Below are 20,256 nucleotides of genomic sequence, written 5' to 3'. Positions count from 1 at the left end.
TAAAGCGCATATAAAAATCTGAGGTTGTTGTGGAGAGTTGGCAATGTGGGGCAAACCTTCGCAGCTGTTTGAAGGGAGGAGGCAACATAAAGGACTTAACATATGCTGCTCTTCTTCCCAGCAGCGTTGGGACCACACCTCCCTCTTACTGTGCACTTCCCAGTGTGTGCTTCCGAAAACTCACCAGACTGTAGCCCAGTGTCCCTCTCGAGAAGCTGTGCAAGTGCCAGAACAAGCCTGAAAAGGTGTTGGACTGGTGTTTAAAAACTACGTGGTGCATTCTTGCTAGACTTCCTGGTTGAGGTTGGAAAAGTCAATGAAATTCCCTGTGCCTATGGTATGTCATCACTTAGTAATGTCGTCCCTTCTGTAGGGACTGAGATAATGCCTACAAGCCTGAGTCAAGATTGAACTCCCATTTTGTACACACTGTACAGACACCAGTGTTCCTGAAGAGTTGACAGTCTCGACTGACCAGATAAACAGAGAATGGTCCATCTAACGCAAAATGAAGGTGCACAGTAAAATGAATCCTCCTTCATCCTGTGGGAGGTATGTAGCAGACCTGGGACAAGAATAAAAGACGTGGGGATTCTAACTCTGTGCTTCTCGACTTGGCTAGTCCTCCCGAGATTCAAAGAGACTTAGTTGTGTGATGTTTGTGATGCCATGGTGATGAGTGAGTGTCAAAGGAAAGTTCATCCCTGTACAAAACACCCTACCCCCTCTGGGTAGTTTCTCAGATCATTATCTTCGCACATTCCTGGCAGATAATTGCAATTTTCTTTAATTCTGTCATCGAAAAATCACAACAAGGTTTTTAGCAGTAGTTTATAGTTTGAAAGTGGATAAAGACCATTTGTTCTTAAACAGAAAGCCTATATTCCCATCAGTCAATGTTCTTCTATGAAAGGCCAGAAAGATGAAGCTGATCTTTTCCTTTTTCTATGTCTCTGATGGAAGACATGCTGATATCTCTTCTCTGCCATGAAGTAACTGCCTCCATGTGTAATTGCCCTTAAGCACGAGGTGTGCCCCAGATCTCTGGATGAAAGTCACAGAACAGATTCGACCCAATGGGAGAGTAGGAAAAAATTTATAGATGCAACTTTTTTACAAGGCAACATCTGTTCTCTGCATGCTAAATCCCTCCAAAAATCCATTGTGTACAAGTTTCAGTCTGCGGTGGAGACTATTGGGCTTAGATGTGAGGCTGGTTACGTAAAATGAGAATTGGAAATTTCCATTGCTGAGGATGTGGGTAAAGCTAGGCTTGTGAAAAGGAAGAAACACTTGGTTCTTAACTGATGTTAGCTAATTTGTATCTGGGTCTTCTTCTGGTGGTGGTGGTGTTCTACTATCTCACTCATGTAACCGCAAATTGCTTTGGGATATATTTGAAGAGAAGCACCTGCATAGGAACAATTTTTGCAGCATTTCAATTTCTTCCTGTATCACCTGTGCCAAGCTTTCCTAACCTGTGCAAGGTGACCCTTTCCTGTAGCAGGCAGAACTCTGGCATTTCTTCACACTTACTGCCTGAAAAGTGTCTCAGGTTTATTTCACATTTGTGGCTGGCTCGAAGATGAGCAGCGAGGAAGGTGTTTTGCAGGAGACTCATTGTTTTTGTGATGGATTCAAAGTTTTGTAGCTACGTAGCCTTCGAAACAATGGAGAGTCCCAATGGGACAATAAACCCCGTGATTTATCTACAGTATCTGAAGTTAGGCTAAACGTTCATTTATTGCTAACTTCTGTGCACTAAACTCCTTTGATATCAAGAGAACAGATAAATCTTGGAAAGGTAATAACATTTGTTAGTGGAAGCCCATTATTCTCCTCTCATTTTCAAATGAGGAGCTAACACAATGCCATGGGGTCTATTGTTATCCTGCTTCCAGCTGAGACTTTAAAATGGTAATGTGGCCTGCTCCTTAATTTAGTACTCTTAGTCTGTTTTTTTGAAGGGCAAGTGACAGCCAGAAGGTGTCCATGAAGACAGCAGTTGCTAAGGCCTGGCTGGCTGTGCCTCTAGAAAGATTCCAAAAATGCATGTTGGTCCTGACGGAAGGAGCTTTGTCAAGGGCTGAAAAGGCAGGCGAAGTTGTAAATTCTGCCCTTCTGCTTTCATGGAAAGCAGACGTTGATTATCTGGGGCCCACGCATTTGTAACACTGCCATAACTAATGACTTGCATTGATGCTCAGTCCCATTTGTTTGGTCCCGGGGAAGGAGAAAGTCTTTAATAAATCAATGAAATTGTCATTTCAAGAATGATGCATTCCGCACTGGCGAAGGCTAATTATATTTTATGGGTGCTTATTGACTGTGGAGCCTTCAAAGCTCTTAGCATGATGGGGAGAAGTGAATGGGATTGCTCCTGGAAAGTCTTTTAAGAACAGCTGTGAATCAGGGCAGTCAGTTTAGAGTCTAGGATAAACTTTGTGAGCTCTTACAAAAGCTTCCTTTGAAAAATAAGACCCAGTGCTTTGTGTGGAAATGTCAGGTGCTGCCTCATGATGTTGACTGTGTGCCAGCCAAAGCTGCTTCCCTCCCCTCTGTGAAAGGGCACTTGGATGGTTTGACTCTTTTCTGTGATCTCAGTTTGACCTTTGCTGGTTGCTCCTGATTTAGTTCCTAAGTTCTGTGAACACGCAGGATCAGAATGGGTGCCAGAATGTGCCTGTACCCAGTGGCTTCAAAAGTCTTGAGCAAGGTAATAAGAACACTCCATTACATGCAGCAGTTTCCCATTATGACAAATTGCAGTGCTGTGTGTCTCGTGCAGGAGATAAATTTATCCTTGGAGAGAAATTCGGTGGAAACAAACCTATTAAGATATCCAGAGAGGACTGTTTCCAGCAGTATCATTTCTAGCAGTTTTTTTCTGGTCCAACTTTAAACTCTTTTTTATGAGACTGTTCTGTCATTACTGCATCTCACCATCAGTATTTTTCTCTGATGTATATGGGAAATTGCTATGGTAACATGAAGAAAGACCAAGACAGTGAAAATGCATATACCTTAAACCAAAGATTCCTAGTGGCTGTCTGAGCAATCCTTTTCTTGTATAAACCATGACATAGATTTTCAGTGCAGTAGCTATTTTGCACTCTTTCCCCCCAAAGATGCTGGCCTTCTGTGTTAAAGGTACCGTTGTGTCATTTAGGCTCACCTGCTTTGTAAGCAGACTCGGACACTCTCCAAACAGGAAGCATGAGACCCCTGGTCCAGCGTGGTGTGGCCCTTTGCTGAGGTCCCAGCCCTGGTAAATCTCGGACACCAGCACCGTGTTGAGAAGGACGCTGTGCAAGGGCTTGGGGCTGTTGTTACCTATGTGAAGGCATGGGTAAATATTTGTACAGAGCTTTGAAAAGTAGCAAGACGGTTTTGTTAAATACTGTTGTTTAGGACAACAAAGGGCTTGCTTTGAAACTCTTGATTCAGCACAGGAGAAATCTGCTGCACTGGAGTCTACCAGCTAAGCCCATCTTAGCTGTCACACTCTCTACCTCTAGGCTGCAGTGGTCCTGCACATCCTGATGTGCACAGCAGGGTTTATCTACAAGACCAGTCTCAGCCCAACTTTTCCCCATGTTCAGAAGGAATTTTGCTATTGACTATCACGAGAACAAGGGCAGGTGAGCAGAGGCCTTTAAGTGAATACACCTTGTGTCTCACTGGGTGCCTAAACAGAGATAAAAATGCCCTCTGCTTCCTATTCTGACCATGGTCACGTTGAAGCTGGCACAGCAGAAAAGGCTGAGGACCTGACAGCACAAAGAGTAAAGTGGTGTATGTGTTACAAGGCAACAGAAACTGTCTTGGGACTGCTAGGCTTACCTTGCTCTGGACTTAATATCTGCTCCCATCATGGCAGTGTCAGACATGCAGGGAAAGGCTGTATCATTAAGAGGGGAGAAGAAAGGAGCAGGTCAAGTTTCTGGCTTCTGTTCCAGGCTCTGCTGCCATCTTGCTGCTTTTTTGGATGAGTTATTTAACTTCTTCAAACCCCCTGTTTAAAAAAAACAAAAACGATAACAACAGAAAAAACAACAACAAAGCCAAACAAACCCCCAAGAAAAAAAAGTCTCACTAAGAACCAAACCTACTAATGAGATCTGTGTCTGGAAGGACCTGGATGGATATAAAAAAGATAATGAGCAGTAGGTAGGGAAGAAACATCATAGCTCTGTCTGATTTTTTAATTCTTTTTCAGGAACCACTTTTTTCCCCAGTGTTACAATCTACTTTCATGAAGGAGGTGCTATTTGATTTGCTTTCCAAGACATCTCTGTCTCAAGGGTAGAGAAGGGAGACAAAGACATAGAAAAGAGGACAACTGTTGTTTTTCCTTGCCGCAGGATAGAACACCTTGGACTCAATGTTGTCCTTCAGCTCTTGGTTGGGGTTCCCCTGGAAATGGTGCATGGAGCTGCGAGGATCAGTTTTGTGTATGTTGCTGGAGTTGTGGCAGGTAGGTGACACCTCTGGATGCCCCAGATGGAGAAACGTGTGAAAATGGTCTGTGCTGACTTTTGTGTAGGAGAAATGTTTTGTGACATTTGGGTGTAGGAGAAGAGCAGTTGCTGATCCTCTGTGTGTTGAAATTCTTTTGAAGGCTGGAAGTGGGAAATATGCTACAACTTGACATCTGTTTCTAACTAGCCACAGGCTCTGTGTTTAGGAGATCTGCTAAAAAGGCATCAACAACCTGTTAGTTTAAAATAGCCTTCCTTTAGATGGTCTTTCTGAATGTGGAGGTTTTGCTGTTCCTTTCCTCTTGTGTCTCATAAAGGCCCAAAAGAAAAGTGGCATCACAGGCATCCCTGCATGAAGAGTCATTTTTTTTCCCCAGGTCCTGTGCCAGTTCTTCCTCCATTTGTCCTGTGCTATCTGCTTTCTACAGCATGAGTAAGCAAGAAGTGTTTGGAGGTTCTGAGCAGTGCACAGGAATCTGAAAATTCATTTAATCATGAAGCCAAGGGGTTTGATTGATTTTTAGTTTGTGCTTTATGGCTTTTATTTGTTTGGCATTTCTAGCAGTTTGGAGGTGATGGAAGTTAGCTGACAATAGATCAACATCTAATCAAAACATGAGGAGGGTGTGAAAACAACCAAGGGCTTCACAGTGGAAGTTGGACAATGATTGACTGGTTTATGGTAAATTTTTTTTTCCAGGCATTTAGTTTTATTTTTTCCATAATGAGCAGATAAAGCCTTTGTAAAATGGGCTGCATTGGCTACTAATAAATTCTGCATTCCAGTAGAGAGACTGTGCAAGGAATAATTGGACTAGGACACAGGACTAGGTGTGGTACAAACACCACATTATTTCCTGCAGAGAAAGGAGTTAGCAGACCAGCTCTGCTGTCCCTTGCCTGTTACTTTAATAAGCACTAAAGTGGTCCCCAATCTACAACTTTCCAGACATTAGCTTTTCTATATAGATACATCTACCACACCCCAGGGCTTCATTTATATGTTTGTAAATACGCATCGCACATCTGTGCCAGGTAAGCGAAGGAAGCAAGCGTTGAGTCTGCTGCAGTTGAGCCCAGGCGAGAGCTCTGATTGCCGCTGCCTCTCGGATTCCTGTGGCCGTGGACTTGCTGGCAGGGTCTGCAGAGCCAGGGGAAGGTTTTACTGGGCGTTGGGCTGGGCTTAGCACCCAGAGCTCTGAAGGCTGTAGTCAGAGCCTGTGTGAAGCTCAGTAGCCCACCCAGCACTATTGATTCATTTCTGTTACACAAATGATCTCATTTATTTGTCCTCAGGCAAGCTGCCACATCCTCACATGCTTGCCTTTCACACCTTATGACCTATAAATTGTCAAAGTGCCAAATGGAAAGGGAAAACTTCTGAATTACAAATGTGACCAGACAGTCCCACACAGAAAGGCATCCCATGATACCCTTTTTGTTTAGGATGTTAGCCAATTATTAAACATACTTTATTCTTTGATGTGTGCCAGGAGAGAGAGAGAGGCACACTTATGCTGATGATCTGGCAATATAAAGATAACACAACTCCTAAACAACCAGGAATAAGCAGTAAAATGTAGACACAAGCCACAAAGGCCACTCCCTACTTTTATGGGGTTTTTTTCCTCATTAGTCTGACTATACTAAGAAGACATGTTGAGACTGAGATCAAGAGACCGAAGGTATATGCTCAGTGCAGTATCCGAGGACTTAAATGCAAGTTCTTATTACTTGTTTCTTCTCATTAACTTTTTCCTTAATGGCAGTGTTTAAGAGCTGGGAAGAAGGGGGAGGTATCAGCAGAGCTGGCTCATGGAACCTCAGCACTTTCTTGACCCAGAATCAGCTGAGCAATTAGCAAATAAGTTTGTTAGATTCTATGCTACTGAGGACTCTCTCGAGATCTGCCGTTGTGTCTTTTTCCCATTCCTGCTCATCGCAAAGATCTTCATTATCCCTGCCCTGTGGCACCAAGTCTGCCTTTGTCTCTGTCTCTTAAATTTCTGTTAAAGGTTGCAATGAGAGGAGCTTTGAGCAGATCCAAGCCTCCAACTGGGATAAGGAAAAGCAGTGTCTATGTTTGGATCTGTTGTTATTAGTGGTGCCTTTATGTGCTTGACCTGTCTTTTTGCTGTCTTGTGTTTACTGCCTCCATCCAGGTTATTTTTAGCTAGTTTTACTCTGAAGTTTTACAAGTATCAGGCTGTGCTTTGATCAGACACCTGTGCTAAGTTACAAATCCACAGTTCCTTCTTACTGTGCAAATATTTTTCTTGCCAGCATGGGAGCTACTTCTATTTTATCTTCAGGTAAGGAGCAAGACACAGACATTTTTCTATCTCCTGTTTCCTTGTTATTTTAGTCAGTAAGTGTCTTTTTGCAGCATAGGTTTGACAGTATGTTGCTGCCTTGCTTGGCTGGTTTTAAAGTAGGTGCAAAAGAATCAATCAGTCGCTGCCTTGGCAGTACCACAGGACTGAGTTGGCTGCACAAGTCAATCGATTCCACCCTCCCTTCTCTTTATCTGTGTATTACCAACCTGCAGCAATTAGCACAAAACAGGCAGTGGCAGAGATGTAGGGTAGGAGAGAGTGCGTTTATTTGGCTGGCAATTGTCAAAACCCCTTGTTCTTTCTCCCAGGGTCCCTGGCAGTGTCAGTAGCCGATATGACTGCGCCTGTGGTGGGCTCCTCTGGAGGTGTGTATGCTCTCGTCTCCGCTCACTTGGCCAATATAGTCATGGTGAGTACCAGAATGACGGTCTAACCGCTTTGGAAGTGAGCCAGGTCTGGTGGCCCAAGGGGACTGGAAATAGTGCCTGACCCAGCTGTTGGTCATTCAGAGCTTGCCCCAGTTAAGTCTGCTCTCCATGATTCGAATGGTCCTGGAATGGAAATGTTACACCACAGCTGATGGCTTGGTGCCCCGATAACTGGCAGCTTGCCAGGAGAAGCCAAAGAAGCTGGTCATCCAAGACTTACCAGTGTACTCCCAGCTATCGGCTCTCCCTGCAAGGGCTGGCAAATGCTTGGAAAAGAATGAGCTGATGGGCTCTGCAGAAGTTGCAGGCCTGTTTCTGTCTGCATGTGCCATGTAATGTCAGTAGGTACTTAAGGAAATTTAGAATTTGGTGGATTTGTGTGCAGAACATCCCTTATCTCCACTTATAACCCCAGACTGAAGCTGGAGCCTGGGCATATTAGTAATGCATCTTTTTGCCATTTCATCTAATGCGATACTTTGCAAAGGTCAGGAAGTACCAGCATCATCATTCCTCTGAGACCTGGAAACAGGAGCTCGTCCAAGGTCCTCAGCTAGGTGGTGGTAAAGCCCAGCCTATCAGCCTGTGTGAATCCTATGCTGACCGCTGGGAAAACATGGCTTTGCTGAGGGAGGATTAGTGTGTGATGGTGCAGGTTTGCGTGTCTGCCCTGTGCCAGCAATGTCAGAGCAGAATAACCATTAAAATGATGGTAAAGTGTCCTCCATGGGATTTGAGTGGGAAGATAATGCCCATCAGCTGCAGTAGAGACAGGTCTGTTATATGGGTGCTGGAAAATGTGCATGTATGGTGGTACTTGTGTCAAGCCTAATAGAAAACCTTCTATTTAATGCTCATGTGCAGTGAAGGCAGCGGTCTCATATTTTCAGCGTGATTTGTGTTCCCTGCCACTGGGCCAACAGAAGCAGGAGGAAGTTTCCTCTGTCTCACAGGATGGTAATGCAGACACAGGGTTTCTTCACATCGAGATTTGCAGGGTCAGAGTGGGACAATTTTGGCTTGTTTTAGCATCACTTTGGTTTGCATGCAGCATCACTTTGTTTTCCTTGTCTCTTTTCCAGAACTGGTCAGGAATGAAGTGCCAATTCAAACTGCTGCGCATGGCTGTGGCCTTGATCTGTAGTAAGTATTGTGCAATACCTGGCACACACGCAATCCTGCTTTGTCCTTGTCGTAAATGTTCATGCTGATTCAGAGAGTTTTGACTTTGCAGCAGTTTTGGTAGGAACTCGCAGCTGGACCTTCTGGCAACAGAAACCACATCACTCTCAAATGCAGATTTTGGCTTTCAGCAGAAGCGCTTGTAAATGAGGATTTGTTGTTAGCCAGCATCTGTAGCTTGTGGCATTTGTGGAGACCTGGGACCCAAACATCTCGTCTTTGAATTCACAAACAAGCAATGGTTTCACAATGATAATACTTAGGTTTCCTAGAGCAATTCCTGTCTGGGATGGCAACAGCATTATACACACACTAATGAATTATCTTCAGCCACATCCCTAGGGTGACATGATAAGGGAAACTAGGCCATGTATCCATCACAGACAATTGTCTTCAAAGTCTAACTCTTTCTTTTTTTTAATGGTTTTATATAAATTTTGGAAGGTGAATATTCCCCCACCTATCTGCACTCCCATGAACCCAGACACCTTACCAGCCACTGGGGAGACCTCATGTCTGTGTTGCAACCCTTACATGGCCATGTCTTCCCTGTGCTCACCATACAAGGCAGTTTCTCCCTCTCCATCTCTTTAGGGGATGCAGCACTGTCTGCAAGATGGAGTTAAGAAGGGATAGACCTAGGCAATTAATTTCTTTTTCCTTCTTTATTCCAGTGAGCTTTGAATTTGGAAGAGCTGTGTGGCTGCGATTCCACCCCTCCGCTTACCCACCATGCCCACACCCCAGCTTCATGGCTCACCTGGGAGGGGTGATGGTTGGAATCACCCTTGGTGTCATCATCCTGAGGAACTATGAGCAGAGACTCCAAGATCAGACTTTATGGTGGATCTTCCTTTCTATTTATGTCATTTTTGTCTTGTTTGCCATCTTCTGGAACATTTTTGCCTACAGCCTGTTGGATCTAAAGCTACCTCCCCCTCCTTGAAAACGTGGGACAGAAAACTCGAGAGCGGAAGTCATCTGCCAGCTATGTTAAATGAACAAAGATGGAGGATCTATTTTTATATTTTACTTAAGGGAGGATGATTCTTTTGAACACCAGTGAGTGCTGGAGGAGATGCTTAAAGATCTCGCGAAAGAATGGGCTGATCAGTTTGTTCACAGAACTAGCAGGTACTGTAATATTGGCTGGCCTGGAGCCTGTGGTTTCTCCACTGCCAGGGATCCTCTTGGGCAGCTTGTACCTGGGCACTTACCACTTGGTTTGTTAGCACACATAAATATTTTGTATGAGAAGTTTGTATTTTCCAGGTCAATGCTGGAATTATGGCCACTTGTTGAATGAATCTCCTCAATGTTACTGAACGCTAAAAGGGAAGAAGAGCAGACATTTACTAATTAGAGACTCACATGGTATTCACAAGACAGCTTGGGTTTGCTTTCTACAGACACATCTGACTGTTCAGCCATACCAGTGCCACGGTCTAATTACTTGAATGGTCCTGAGATATTTTAGCCTACGGTGACACCTGTCTTGCACACCTTTCAAAGGAATCGGCAGAACTTGATCACCCAAGGCGATGGAGACTGGTCTTCAACTACAGGTCAAATGAAATTGCACTATAAACCTTGGGAACTCTTAGAGTGCTGTGAGCACCCAGCCAGAGGTGACTTTTACTGTGCATGTTTCACTTGATTTATTTTTTTCCCAGTCTGCTGTGACTAGAGGATGTGGCTGGGGTTTCTTTTTTGGGGGATGGAGAAAAGGAGGGCGAATGTTCAGTTGTGCTTTTATCAGCTGACAATCAGGTGCTGTTTCTCACTTTGTTTCTGGCCATGTTGATCTAACACCTGGTCTGTAGCAAGCTCCTAGCAAGGATTTCAACTCTTCCAGCAGGTTCTTACTAGAAAAGGGGGACCACGATCACCCATAGCAGTACAGGGTGGACACTATCTCGTCTACAGCCATACAGTCCATTGGGGGCCAAATCTGTCCACTGAAATAAGTGGAGTTGAATCAGGTTGTATGTAGCACTTGTTTCCCTCTGAGGCAGAAATGGTCTCACAGTCTTACAGTGACCATTGTGAAACTGATAAAACTAGTTTTAAAGTGACAGCTAAATTTTGAGGATGCCTCTTCCTGAGGCAGTGGATGTTCAGGGGCTCCAAGCAACAGTCAGTTGCAATGATGCCTTTTTCTTTAGCATGAGTCAAGCCCAGGTTTTAGCAATCTGTAACTGGTCTGTAGCACAGACCTGGGGACCAGACTGGAACACCTGTAGCACAAACAGTGCTTACAGGGACACTTCTCTGTAAGGTGCTTATGTTATTTTGCTTCTCACTTGAGAGAGCTGTCAAACTATAGTCCAGGAACATGGATGCCCTTCTTTTCTCCCCCTTTACCCACCTCATTTGATGGCCTGGATAATGCAGCTGTAGGAGTCTCTCTAGACTAGCTCCTTTCTTCCTTTCTTCTGTTTGCATACAGGTGCTCAGGCACCAGCCACCAGAGCCTTCCACAGCACATCTCATGGGCACTATAGCAGTTGTGTTTGCTCTCTAGCAAAATGTCTCTGTATGGTGGGCTTTATTCTCTCAGCTGTGTAATCAGTGCTGCCAGACGATGCCACAAATTACTAGTAGGAGTCTGTCTGTCTGGAGGGGACATTCACAAGTGCTTACGAGCTGCCCCCTTCTTTGCCACTTATGCAAAAAATCTCTCTGATCTGGAAGGGTGAAGTTCTGCTCCCACAGAATGCACTAGTAGAACTCCTGTTGCCTTGGGGGAAAGGGAGCGTGGACAAAATAAGTGTTTCTACAGTCTAGAATAAGCCTTACCTGCAGAAGAAACAGTATTTGCCACCTTTGTGTACAGGAATGGGACCTCTGAGGGCGCCTGCACCTTTGCTGTTCTGTGTGGCTGATACACTGCTCATGCACCCTCAGATCAAGGAACAAGAGGAAGGGACAAGGGTCAGAGCATTTTGAAGAAGGGGATTGGTTCCCTGTGCCATTTTACCTCTGTGGTTTGGGTCCAGATGTAAGCAGTCATGAGAGTTTACACGCATCGTTTCAGGTGCTGGCCCAGTGAGTTTCGTAGCAGTGGAGATCATCTCCGTGGAGAGCTGGGAGAACACTGACAGACACATGATTAGCGTGTAAGGAAGACATTCCTTTCCTCACCTATTTCTAAGCCTTTCTGATTACAGATGCCTTTAAACAGAGGTGAGCGGAAATGGGAGTTCCCCTGGAAGTTTTAGGAAAACTTTAAAATTTAAATCGCAACAAAACACAGATTACTTTGCCTATAACCTACCAGAGTACATTATGCACTGATTGACTTTGATTTCTGGTTTCTCAACTGAAAGCTATTTAATGCCCATCAGTTTCTCCCCAGGAAGGGTTTCTGTGCCTGCTGGTGATGTGCTCTGGGGTGAAGCAGCATGCTACAAATTCAAGACCCACAAGTTTCTTCATCAGTCTAACCCTGGCCAAAATATTTTTGCCTCTGCTCAGTTGTGGGAGGGAGCTGGTCAGAGTAATCCAGACACCCTTCGGTCCTGTATCCATAGATGAACATAGTTTACATGAACTGATTGGAAACAGGTCTGAGGTTGAGCTTGTGACTTGTTCTTTTAAACTGTTGTTCATCTCTCTGTCTTCTCTTCTGTGTCCCCATACCCTGTCTGAGCAAGTCTACAAGCAACCCTGGGGATCTGAAAGGCCAGATTTTAAAGCAGTACAAAATGTGTTTTGGGTGAATAAATCAAACTTTCTCACATCCCTGCTCATCAGAGCTGAAATCTCTCCCCATACGTAGAGCGGGTTGTACATAAAGCCTGTTGTCTTCTAAGAATATATCAGCTCACAGAGTCGGGAGCAGCACAAAGTGCTTAAGCTTTTATAGCTATTTTTTTTTTTTTTAATCACTAAAATTACACTGTGAAACTTGTTTTTACAGAGTATCAAGAAATCTAGTTATGTTATTTTCTAATGCACCCAGGAACGCCACAATACTGCAGCACCAGAGAGCTAATAGCAACCAGACTTTCCTTTTACCTCCAAATGTCCTTGAGGCTGCTGGCTTATGTCAGAGTTGCAATATTTTCCATCCTGCTCATTTGTGGTTCCAGTTTGTCACAACAGCGTGTTCCTGAAGGAGCCATCCACTGAGGGACCGGGTTTGGTGATTGTTCTGGTTTTATTTCAGCTGCTGCCAGGATGTCACGTCAGTCGGGTAAAATGTGAATCTATTGAACCTTATGGATGTGCAGCACTAGAGCAAAAGGCAAGGACTGTTGTCAGTGTGCAGGTTTGAACAGTGCATGTTAGAAGGAGTTATTTTTAGCTTTTGCCCTCGAGTGAGGACACAACACCTGGACTTCCCATTTAGTACGTATTTTGTAGCACTGGTCCAGAGAGGACGGGTGTAGGGAGCAGTACTGCAGACTGGAGAGCCTGGGGTGCTGTTGCGGAGCTCCTTCAGGGACACCTGCCGGCAGCAACTGCTGACAGTGAGAGCTGGTTAGAGAGGAAAACAGTGCATTGTGCAGCTCTGTGAAGAAAGAATCACACGTAAAACAAAACCCAAGATTGTTTAAAGGTAAATGTGTTTTTAATGTTGCCATTAATCATTGGCTCTTAATTGGAAAAAGCTTCCTAATGAGGTATTTCTGAAATGCCAGTAGTAGTACAGAAAACTTGTGTTTCAGGGTACTTTACAGCACAGAGCACAAAATATTCCCCAGGCCTGATTTAAGTAGCAAAAGTACCTTATTTTCCAGTGAGCTTAATAGATATGTTAGTCACTGTCTCCTGACTCCCCCCCAGTGTCTGTCTAGTTTGCAAATAAGCTCGATTTATGCAGCTTTTCTTTTGCTTACACTGCTAATGCTAACAACACATCCAAGTGTTAAATACAAAGCACTAAACAATGTAATTTTCTGCCTTAAAATACTGAACAAATGATACTTTCCCGTTAAGGGCTAGTAAAGCAAAATTATATTTGCAAGGTAAGACGCTATGGTGTATTTCCAAATATTTTTGTATTGTGTACATTCTGTATATTTTTGTTGTAACAATATTATTTGAGCGCAGAATCCATTAATTTTTTTTTTCTTTTTAAATAAAATTGAGCAGGTCTGCATCACATTTTTTTGAGTGGCGCTGCTTTCCTCAAGAATAAAAGTCTGAAGGAAAACATTATTACTTCGCAGAGCTCCTGCAAATGAGAGAATAAAGGGTTTATTTTCTTTCAAACTACTTTTCTTTTCTGACCTGTCCATGTTATGTGCCACCTCTGCTGTCCACAAGATGCTTGTGGCCTCCTGCATGTTACACTAGCAGCAGTGAATATAGGGTTTTCAACAGGAGACATCAAGGACAACATTAATTTGTAATTGAATGTAACACACTCTTAATGTGTTTTATTGTAAACCTTATTATAGGCTCAACGCAGTGGTGTCACAGGAAAGCATTCAGCTTTTGTCATGGCGGGGTACAGCACTGGCAGAACAAACTAACTGAACGGTGTTAGTAAGGCTGTCGCTGTTTCAGGAAAAGCTGTTCCGTGCCCTGTCAGGCGCTCAAACACCCTCTGCTGCTGCTCCAAAAATAAAAACAACAGGGAGTTCTGCTTGTATGGAGTTTGCAGGACAGTCCTCGCTTATGTGGTCACTCAGAGCCCTCGAGAGTTTCGATTCCAGCTGTAGGCAAAGATTTTCTCCAAGTATTCTGCTGCCTAAATGTCCTATGATGTGGGTAAGAATTCATGTTTTAAAGTCTGGATAATTAACTTGTGAACTTAGAAACTTCTTTGGAAATTGAAGTAAACTATTAATTTAAAGGTAATACTTAATCTGTAAAATTTCAGGTTTAATTCACTATGATTGAACAACATATGATTATTTACAGTTATGCAAAATGGGTTTAAGAACATACAAAGGTGGGCTTGATCACAATGCAAATACAAACTCATTCCTAAAACTCTGGTCAGTCTTAAGGTAGTTGTTTCATACCAATTAATAAGTTTTTTATCTACTACCAGAAGAACAAACTGAAAGACTGAAAATTAGCTACAGACTTGTTACCTATGTTCTCTTAAACAAATACTATTAATTCATTTGCTGTGATTTATCCATGTTTGTGCTTTTCTATACATTAAAACAAAAGTAACCATATCTTAATGATTAGACATGATAATCTTAAAGATATTTAGAATATTTAAAACACTGAAACGCTCACCAGGTAAGAGTTGGTTTTGTTTGGTTGTTTTTTTTTGTGTAATGACTGTAAAAACCAAAAGTCAGTATTTCCTCAGAAAAGGAGCGAGTCATTTGGAGAATCTGGTAAGCACTGACAACTATGCAGAACTTTGTATGATCTGATATTCACACATTTAAAAAAAGTCATACTACTTTCTCCAAAAAAAGAGAAAAGTCAGATGAAACTGCAACTCCGTTTTAACTTAGGTAATACTTTTTAAATTAAAATGCCTGCAAGAGTGTAACCAAGCTACACAGAAGAAATTAATGATTTATACAATACCCTCAAACAAGTACAGAATAATTAAGAGAATTTTAAGCCACTGATGTTTCTCTCATGAATTCCTCAAGGACGGTCACTACATTTCTGGCTTCTGGCATTTCTGCATGTTCTACTTTAACGATCTTCAGAAGGATGTCTCCGCTGCCGCAGTTCTTCAGAAACATGTAACACTTGAACAAGGCGTAGTGGTTCATTTCAGCCTGGCGGATAAACCTCTTCAGGTTGTTAATGTCCTGTATAGCCTGGGAAAAGAGTAACAGGGTTTTCTCATCCTTCTATATAGAAAGAAAATATCCTATCACATGGAAAAGTGAAGGAAGAATAGCAGGAGAAGCAAAAGCATTTCCAAGAGGAATTTTATATTACTAGTCAAGAGTAATGTAAGAATTGAGAACTATCTTTGATGCGTGCTACCACTGTTGTTGTAATGATGCAGAATATGGGGACAGCACAACCCGATAACGCCCGAACTTGTATCAAGAGTTCTCCTCGTCTATTATGAGAGATCACCTAAGAAGTGCTAAGTACTGAATCTATATTACCCAGTTAGATGATACTGTGTGTGCACAGCTCAAATTAACAGCATTTTAGTAAAGAAAAAAAGTGGGGGTTATTTTCAATGTGAGAAAATGCCTTTGGAGTACTCATTGAAGAAACTTACACACTACTTTACATTCTGGTCTTGTCAACTACAGTAAGCCACTCCTCAAATTAAACTTCCAAGTTAATCAGTTAATGAGGCATAGACACCGTAAATAACCTAAAACTTTGCTGCAAAAAAAGTATTTGCTCCCTCAGTAACCCTGATGTCTTCTCTAAGTCATTAATATATATGAACAGGTACCTTCAATTTAAAGTTTTCCAAAATTTGCCGGAAGAGAAACGGATTTCCACCTTCAGCACCATTCACAAAAGCATGCATCCAGTCCTCGCAGAATCTGTTGCTTCCTGTTAAATGTTCGGGAACACAGAGAAAGTAAATGAGCTTAACATAATTATACAGCTGCATTCACCTGTTTTAATCACTCTCACATAACAACTGATAATGGTATACCTATCCTCAGCTACTTCTAGTGTCCACAACTCTCGGCAGCTGAGCGAGACAAGCAGGTAAGGTGAAGAATTCCCAGCTGTAATCTCACCTGCGTTATGCAACTGAGGCTGAGGTCCAGTGCAGTCTATAATGATTGACTTGTGCTGTTCCTCGGTCATGGCGATACACAAGGACGTCATTGTTCCCTCCTGAACAAGCCCTTGGAGGCTGGCGGCTGCCAGAAACCTTAGACAAAAGCTCTTGTGAAGGCTTTGCTCCTTCACAGCTCCCGAGCAGCAACAACAGGAGGGCACCATGCACAAAAGCCAACTTACAGGTTCCTCAGACTCAAAGTATCTTTACCTGCTAATGTCTTTTTCTGTTCTTTCATCTGCATTTTTTACTTCCACAGGAGTGTAACTCAAAGCCTTAAAGCAAACAAACAAACAAGAAAAAATTTAGATACAACTTCGATAGTACTGCTGTTGCTATACAGCAGTTACTAGCAATAAATACATGATATGGTACTTTAAAAATGGTTCTTTTTAGAGAAAGGGTAGAGCTAAGGGAATACTCCATATTCTAGTCACTGCAGCTGGTTTTTCACTCAGAAGAAATACAGCAGTTACAATCTATTAGCTATTCCATCCAAATTCTCCCCAAAATCAGGGACTAGAGCAAGGATTAATTCCTGTTTCCAGTGAGTTACATGAGGCATATACACAATAAAACATCCTTTTTGGTTCAGAGGAATTATAGCAGGGACAGCTTTCTCATGCTGTTTCTCATTTTCTCATGCTAATTTCAACTTGGATACCACAATGTAATTGAAAATGAGTTAACTATGAAAATTGATGGAAGAAATTGCTACGTGCTTCCTTAGCAATAAAGTAGGGGAAAAGTATTTGCCCTGAATTAATAAAAAGAAGAAAAGGGGTGTTCCTCATTTTTTCCCGTCTGGCAAAGCAAATGCAAGAAACATTTATAAACATGCTGGAGTCACTGAGATTCCTTCTGAATCTTTTTTACTTATCCAGTTTGAAGTACGCTTACAGCATGTAACAAAAAGGTGAGTTTCTCCTGGAAGAGCTGCACTACCCTCTGAATAGGGCAGACGGCATTCTCAAACCAGCTGCTCAAGTGGGGCTTCACAGATGTCTCCAAGGTTTTTTGCTGTAACAAGTAGAAACATGAAAACTTCAACTACAAATTAGATTTCTACACAAATAGAAGCCTATCAATAATCTATTCAACCTAACATGTCAGGAAGTTCTTAATTTCAAACCACAGTACGCTAAAATAATTAGTTTGACATTTAAAGCCACACTATCAGCATTGAAGGCCTTTGCATTTTAAGAAATAGATAAAACTGTAATATTATGGTATAAACTGAGCAAAGACCATCTTCACCACTTAAAAAACCAAAACTTAGGCCTTACCTCCAAATCAAGGTTTATCTTCAGACTTTGAATGTATTTGTCCAACTCAAGTCTGAATGTATCTTCTTAAGGAAAATAAGATGCACCAGTTAAGATCTATGTTTTTCCCTTTCAGTATATGGCTGTTATTGACATTTTCATTACTGGAAGGTGTGTACAAATGTGCTAACTTCAAGTAGGAAACAGACAACATGAAAACGTAACTTTTACATCATCTCCTTCTCCACAAAGAAGGTTAAAGGTAAGGATATAGTTCCAGACCTTTCTCTGAGCCACCTAAGAAACAAACCACATATTCTTGAGCATTGGCATCTGATTCCAGTGTTGCCATTTCTAGAAGATTTTCTTGTTGGAAACGACAGTAATAACAACCAACTTTATATTCTGGTATGCTATGCAGAAAAAAAAATAATGTTACAGATACGTCACAATAAATAAGGGCAAAAAGCAGACATGCATTATTTCCATAAAAGAACTTCACCCACTAGCACCGGTGCCTCCTCTGTGGTAACATAGAGAGCTCTTAGACCCGCTCTTTTTCCTCTGTGGTGCAACCAGAGTAGTTTAAAAGAAAATAGTCACAAACACATGTAGTATTTTTTAGGTATTCAAACAGTAAATTATTCACTACAATATTTTTCTCAAATCTACCTAGAAAAAGACGAAAGTGTCATTGCGTAAAGCTGTTACTAACAGCAGCAATGGACTGAAAACATGGAATCAGGATTAAACCTAAGTGCAGCAGCAGCAGATGGCAAGATATGCAATGCTGCCAATGTTTCTTACAGTTTCTTATTCACAAATCATTGTTAACATTTACCTCAGCCCCACTGACACTACATTCCCCATTCCTTCAAACAGGGCTCCTTTAGTGAGACGCTTAGCGAGAAAACTGCGCAATTCAGTCTCCGCTTCAACTGGTAAGTTAGTGTCCAGCAAGGAGAGGCTTTAAAAACAAGAAGAAATCGTTAGCAAAAGCAAATGTTATTGTTTTGTTTCTCTGAACAAGGGCAGAACCTCCTGTTTCTAGAAGGGGAACCACTGTCACTTTGCTTTACAGCCATGCTGCTCTGGGACTTCTGACCCATCGCAAACACATTCAGTGGTTTGCCCACTCGCCCAGAGCTCTGGAGTTGTGGTGTCAGCTGATGCTGAACTCAGTGTCGATGAACAAGCCAGTGCCCCTCTTTGTTCTGTGTTTCTCTAGTTGTAATACCAAGCAACAGCTCCATTACAGAGCTTGTGGAAAGATATGAAGTCCACTTAAAATAGTTTAATAATTTTTTATTATCTACATAGAATCATTACAGTTGGAAGAGACCCTCAGGAGCATCGAGTCTAACTCTAGCATGAACCCATGTCCCTGAGAACCTTGTCTAAACACCTTATCTCCGCATCTGTTCAACCCCTCCAGGGACGGTGACTCCACCACTGCCCTGGGCAGCCTGTTCCAATGCCTGACAACCCTTTTTGGGAAGAATTTTTTCCTAATATCCAATCTAAACCTCCCCTGGCACAACTTGAGGCCATTTCCCCTCGTCCTGTCACTTGCTACTTGGGAGAAGAGACCAACACTCTCCATGCTCCAACCTCTTTTCAGGTAGATACAGACAGCAATAAGGTCTCCCCTCAGCCTCCTTTTCTTCAGGCTAAACAGCCCTAGGTCAATACAGAAATTTTGAGTCTTACATAGCAAAGAAAACGGGATTCAAACTCAAAGATGACACTTTAATACGTTATCTGAGCTCTGTAGTTGTGTCCATTCTGTAGGCATTCCAAAAAAGCACCCAGCATGCTTTCACAGAGCTTTTTGCTTTGGAGATACTTGCTTACCACCCACCTAACAGCAACACTGCACAGACTTCAAACTGGGCTGTCACGGGCGGTTTTTCTGCTCTGCAGGCGGTTTTACCTGAAGTCCTCGCCGGACGGTGTCTCCGCCGCGCTGCCATCGCCGGGGGCCGCTCCCTGCCCGCAGGGTCTGCAAACCAACCCGCCCTCAGGTGACTTTACAGCATCAACACACAGAACGGGCTGCAGCGGGGAAAGGTACGGCCTGAGGGGGTTTTGAAGCAGGAGCAGGGAATCGAGACATTATGGGAGAAAAACAAAACCTACTCGGGCGCGGAGAGAGGGGGGGGGGTGGGGGGGAAATAAAGCGAATCAAGCAGCTGGGAAGTGACAAGGCCTGGAAAAGCCCCCCCGCGCCTCACCTGCAGTAGCCGTACAGGCTGTGGTAGGTGTTGCCGTGCCGCTCCGGCCGCCGCTCCTCGCCCGCCGCGCCGCCCTCCTCGCTGCTCTCCAGCTCCCGCTCGTCGCCGTCCGGCAGCATCCCGGCCCCGCCGCCCGCTCCGGGCGCTGCGCTCGCTGCTCCCGCCCCGCGGGCAGGGCCGGGCCGGGCCAGGCAAGGCGGCGGGAGGGCGGGCACAGCGCTCTCCGTGTCCCCCGCCCCGGGGGTGTGACCGCGGCCGGTGCCCACGCAGGACGGGCCGGCGGGCGGGGTTTCGGTGCGGGGAGGCTTTGCCGGGCGTGACCCGCTCAAGGGGCAGCGGGCCGAGTGTTCGGCCGGGCGAGAGCTGTGCCGGGCAACGCCGCCATGGCTCCCGGCTGCGAGGTGCTTATTTAGTGATACAGACACTACCGTCAGTGCAGATAACCCTCCAGAGGCGGAGTTAATGGCAGGACCTGCTCAGATCACATTTGTCAGGATTAGCCGTGCCGTGTGTTTTTAAACAGCCTACTGTGCTTCTGATTTCTGTTAGAAGAGCGCATTTGTTAGCCCAGCTTCGCGGCTGTGCCCAGCCCCGCAGCAGCTCCTCACAGGAAAAGGCTCCACACGTTTCTGTCAGC

The 20,256-nt window shown here is 43.7% G+C and overlaps 2 protein-coding genes across 4 annotated transcripts in view; one reads left to right on the top strand and one right to left on the bottom strand.

Annotated features, from left to right (window-relative positions):
- Positions 1 to 13,539, top strand: part of RHBDL3 (rhomboid like 3) — a 52,827-nt gene extending 39,288 nt beyond the window's left edge. For all 3 annotated transcript variants that reach the window (XM_071816789.1, XM_065852133.1, XM_065852134.2), the window contains 4 exons: positions 4,365 to 4,477; positions 7,126 to 7,226; positions 8,328 to 8,388; positions 9,102 to 13,539. In XM_071816789.1, the coding sequence (XP_071672890.1) occupies positions 4,365 to 4,477; positions 7,126 to 7,226; positions 8,328 to 8,388; positions 9,102 to 9,373 (547 nt within the window). In that variant the 3' untranslated portion in view covers positions 9,374 to 13,539. The remainder of the gene's footprint in view (positions 1 to 4,364; positions 4,478 to 7,125; positions 7,227 to 8,327; positions 8,389 to 9,101) is intronic.
- A 702-nt stretch (positions 13,540 to 14,241) lies between these two features.
- C18H17orf75 (chromosome 18 C17orf75 homolog) lies at positions 14,242 to 19,811 on the bottom strand. Its single transcript, XM_065852135.2, has 10 exons — positions 19,620 to 19,811; positions 19,319 to 19,387; positions 18,227 to 18,352; positions 17,658 to 17,798; positions 17,407 to 17,464; positions 17,021 to 17,140; positions 16,331 to 16,395; positions 16,077 to 16,213; positions 15,779 to 15,882; positions 14,242 to 15,176 (listed from the first exon to the last, which is right to left on the bottom strand). The coding sequence occupies exons 1-10, from the start codon at positions 19,736 to 19,738 to the stop codon at positions 14,967 to 14,969; spliced, it is 1,149 nt and encodes a 382-aa protein (XP_065708207.1). The 5' UTR covers positions 19,739 to 19,811; the 3' UTR covers positions 14,242 to 14,966.
- Positions 19,812 to 20,256: the final 445 nt, after the last annotated feature.

The sequence above is a fragment of the Patagioenas fasciata genome, chromosome 18 (genome assembly GCF_037038585.1).
Source record: "Patagioenas fasciata isolate bPatFas1 chromosome 18, bPatFas1.hap1, whole genome shotgun sequence".
NCBI classification, from domain to species: Eukaryota; Metazoa; Chordata; class Aves; order Columbiformes; family Columbidae; genus Patagioenas; species Patagioenas fasciata.
Note: the sequence above shows the minus strand (reverse complement) of the source record. Positions and strands in the feature narration are given on the sequence as shown.

Coding starts and splice junctions, on each gene's coding strand:
- C18H17orf75 (XM_065852135.2), bottom strand. CDS start 19,738: ATGCTGCCGGACGGCGACGAGCGGGAGCTGGAGAGCAGCGAGGAGGGC. Junction 17,799..18,226: donor GTAGTGTCAGTGGGGCTGAG/GTAAATGTTAAC, acceptor TTTTCTGCATAG/CATACCAGAATATAAAGTTG. Junction 17,141..17,406: donor AGATAAACCTTGATTTGGAG/GTAAGGCCTAAG, acceptor TACTTGTTACAG/CAAAAAACCTTGGAGACATC.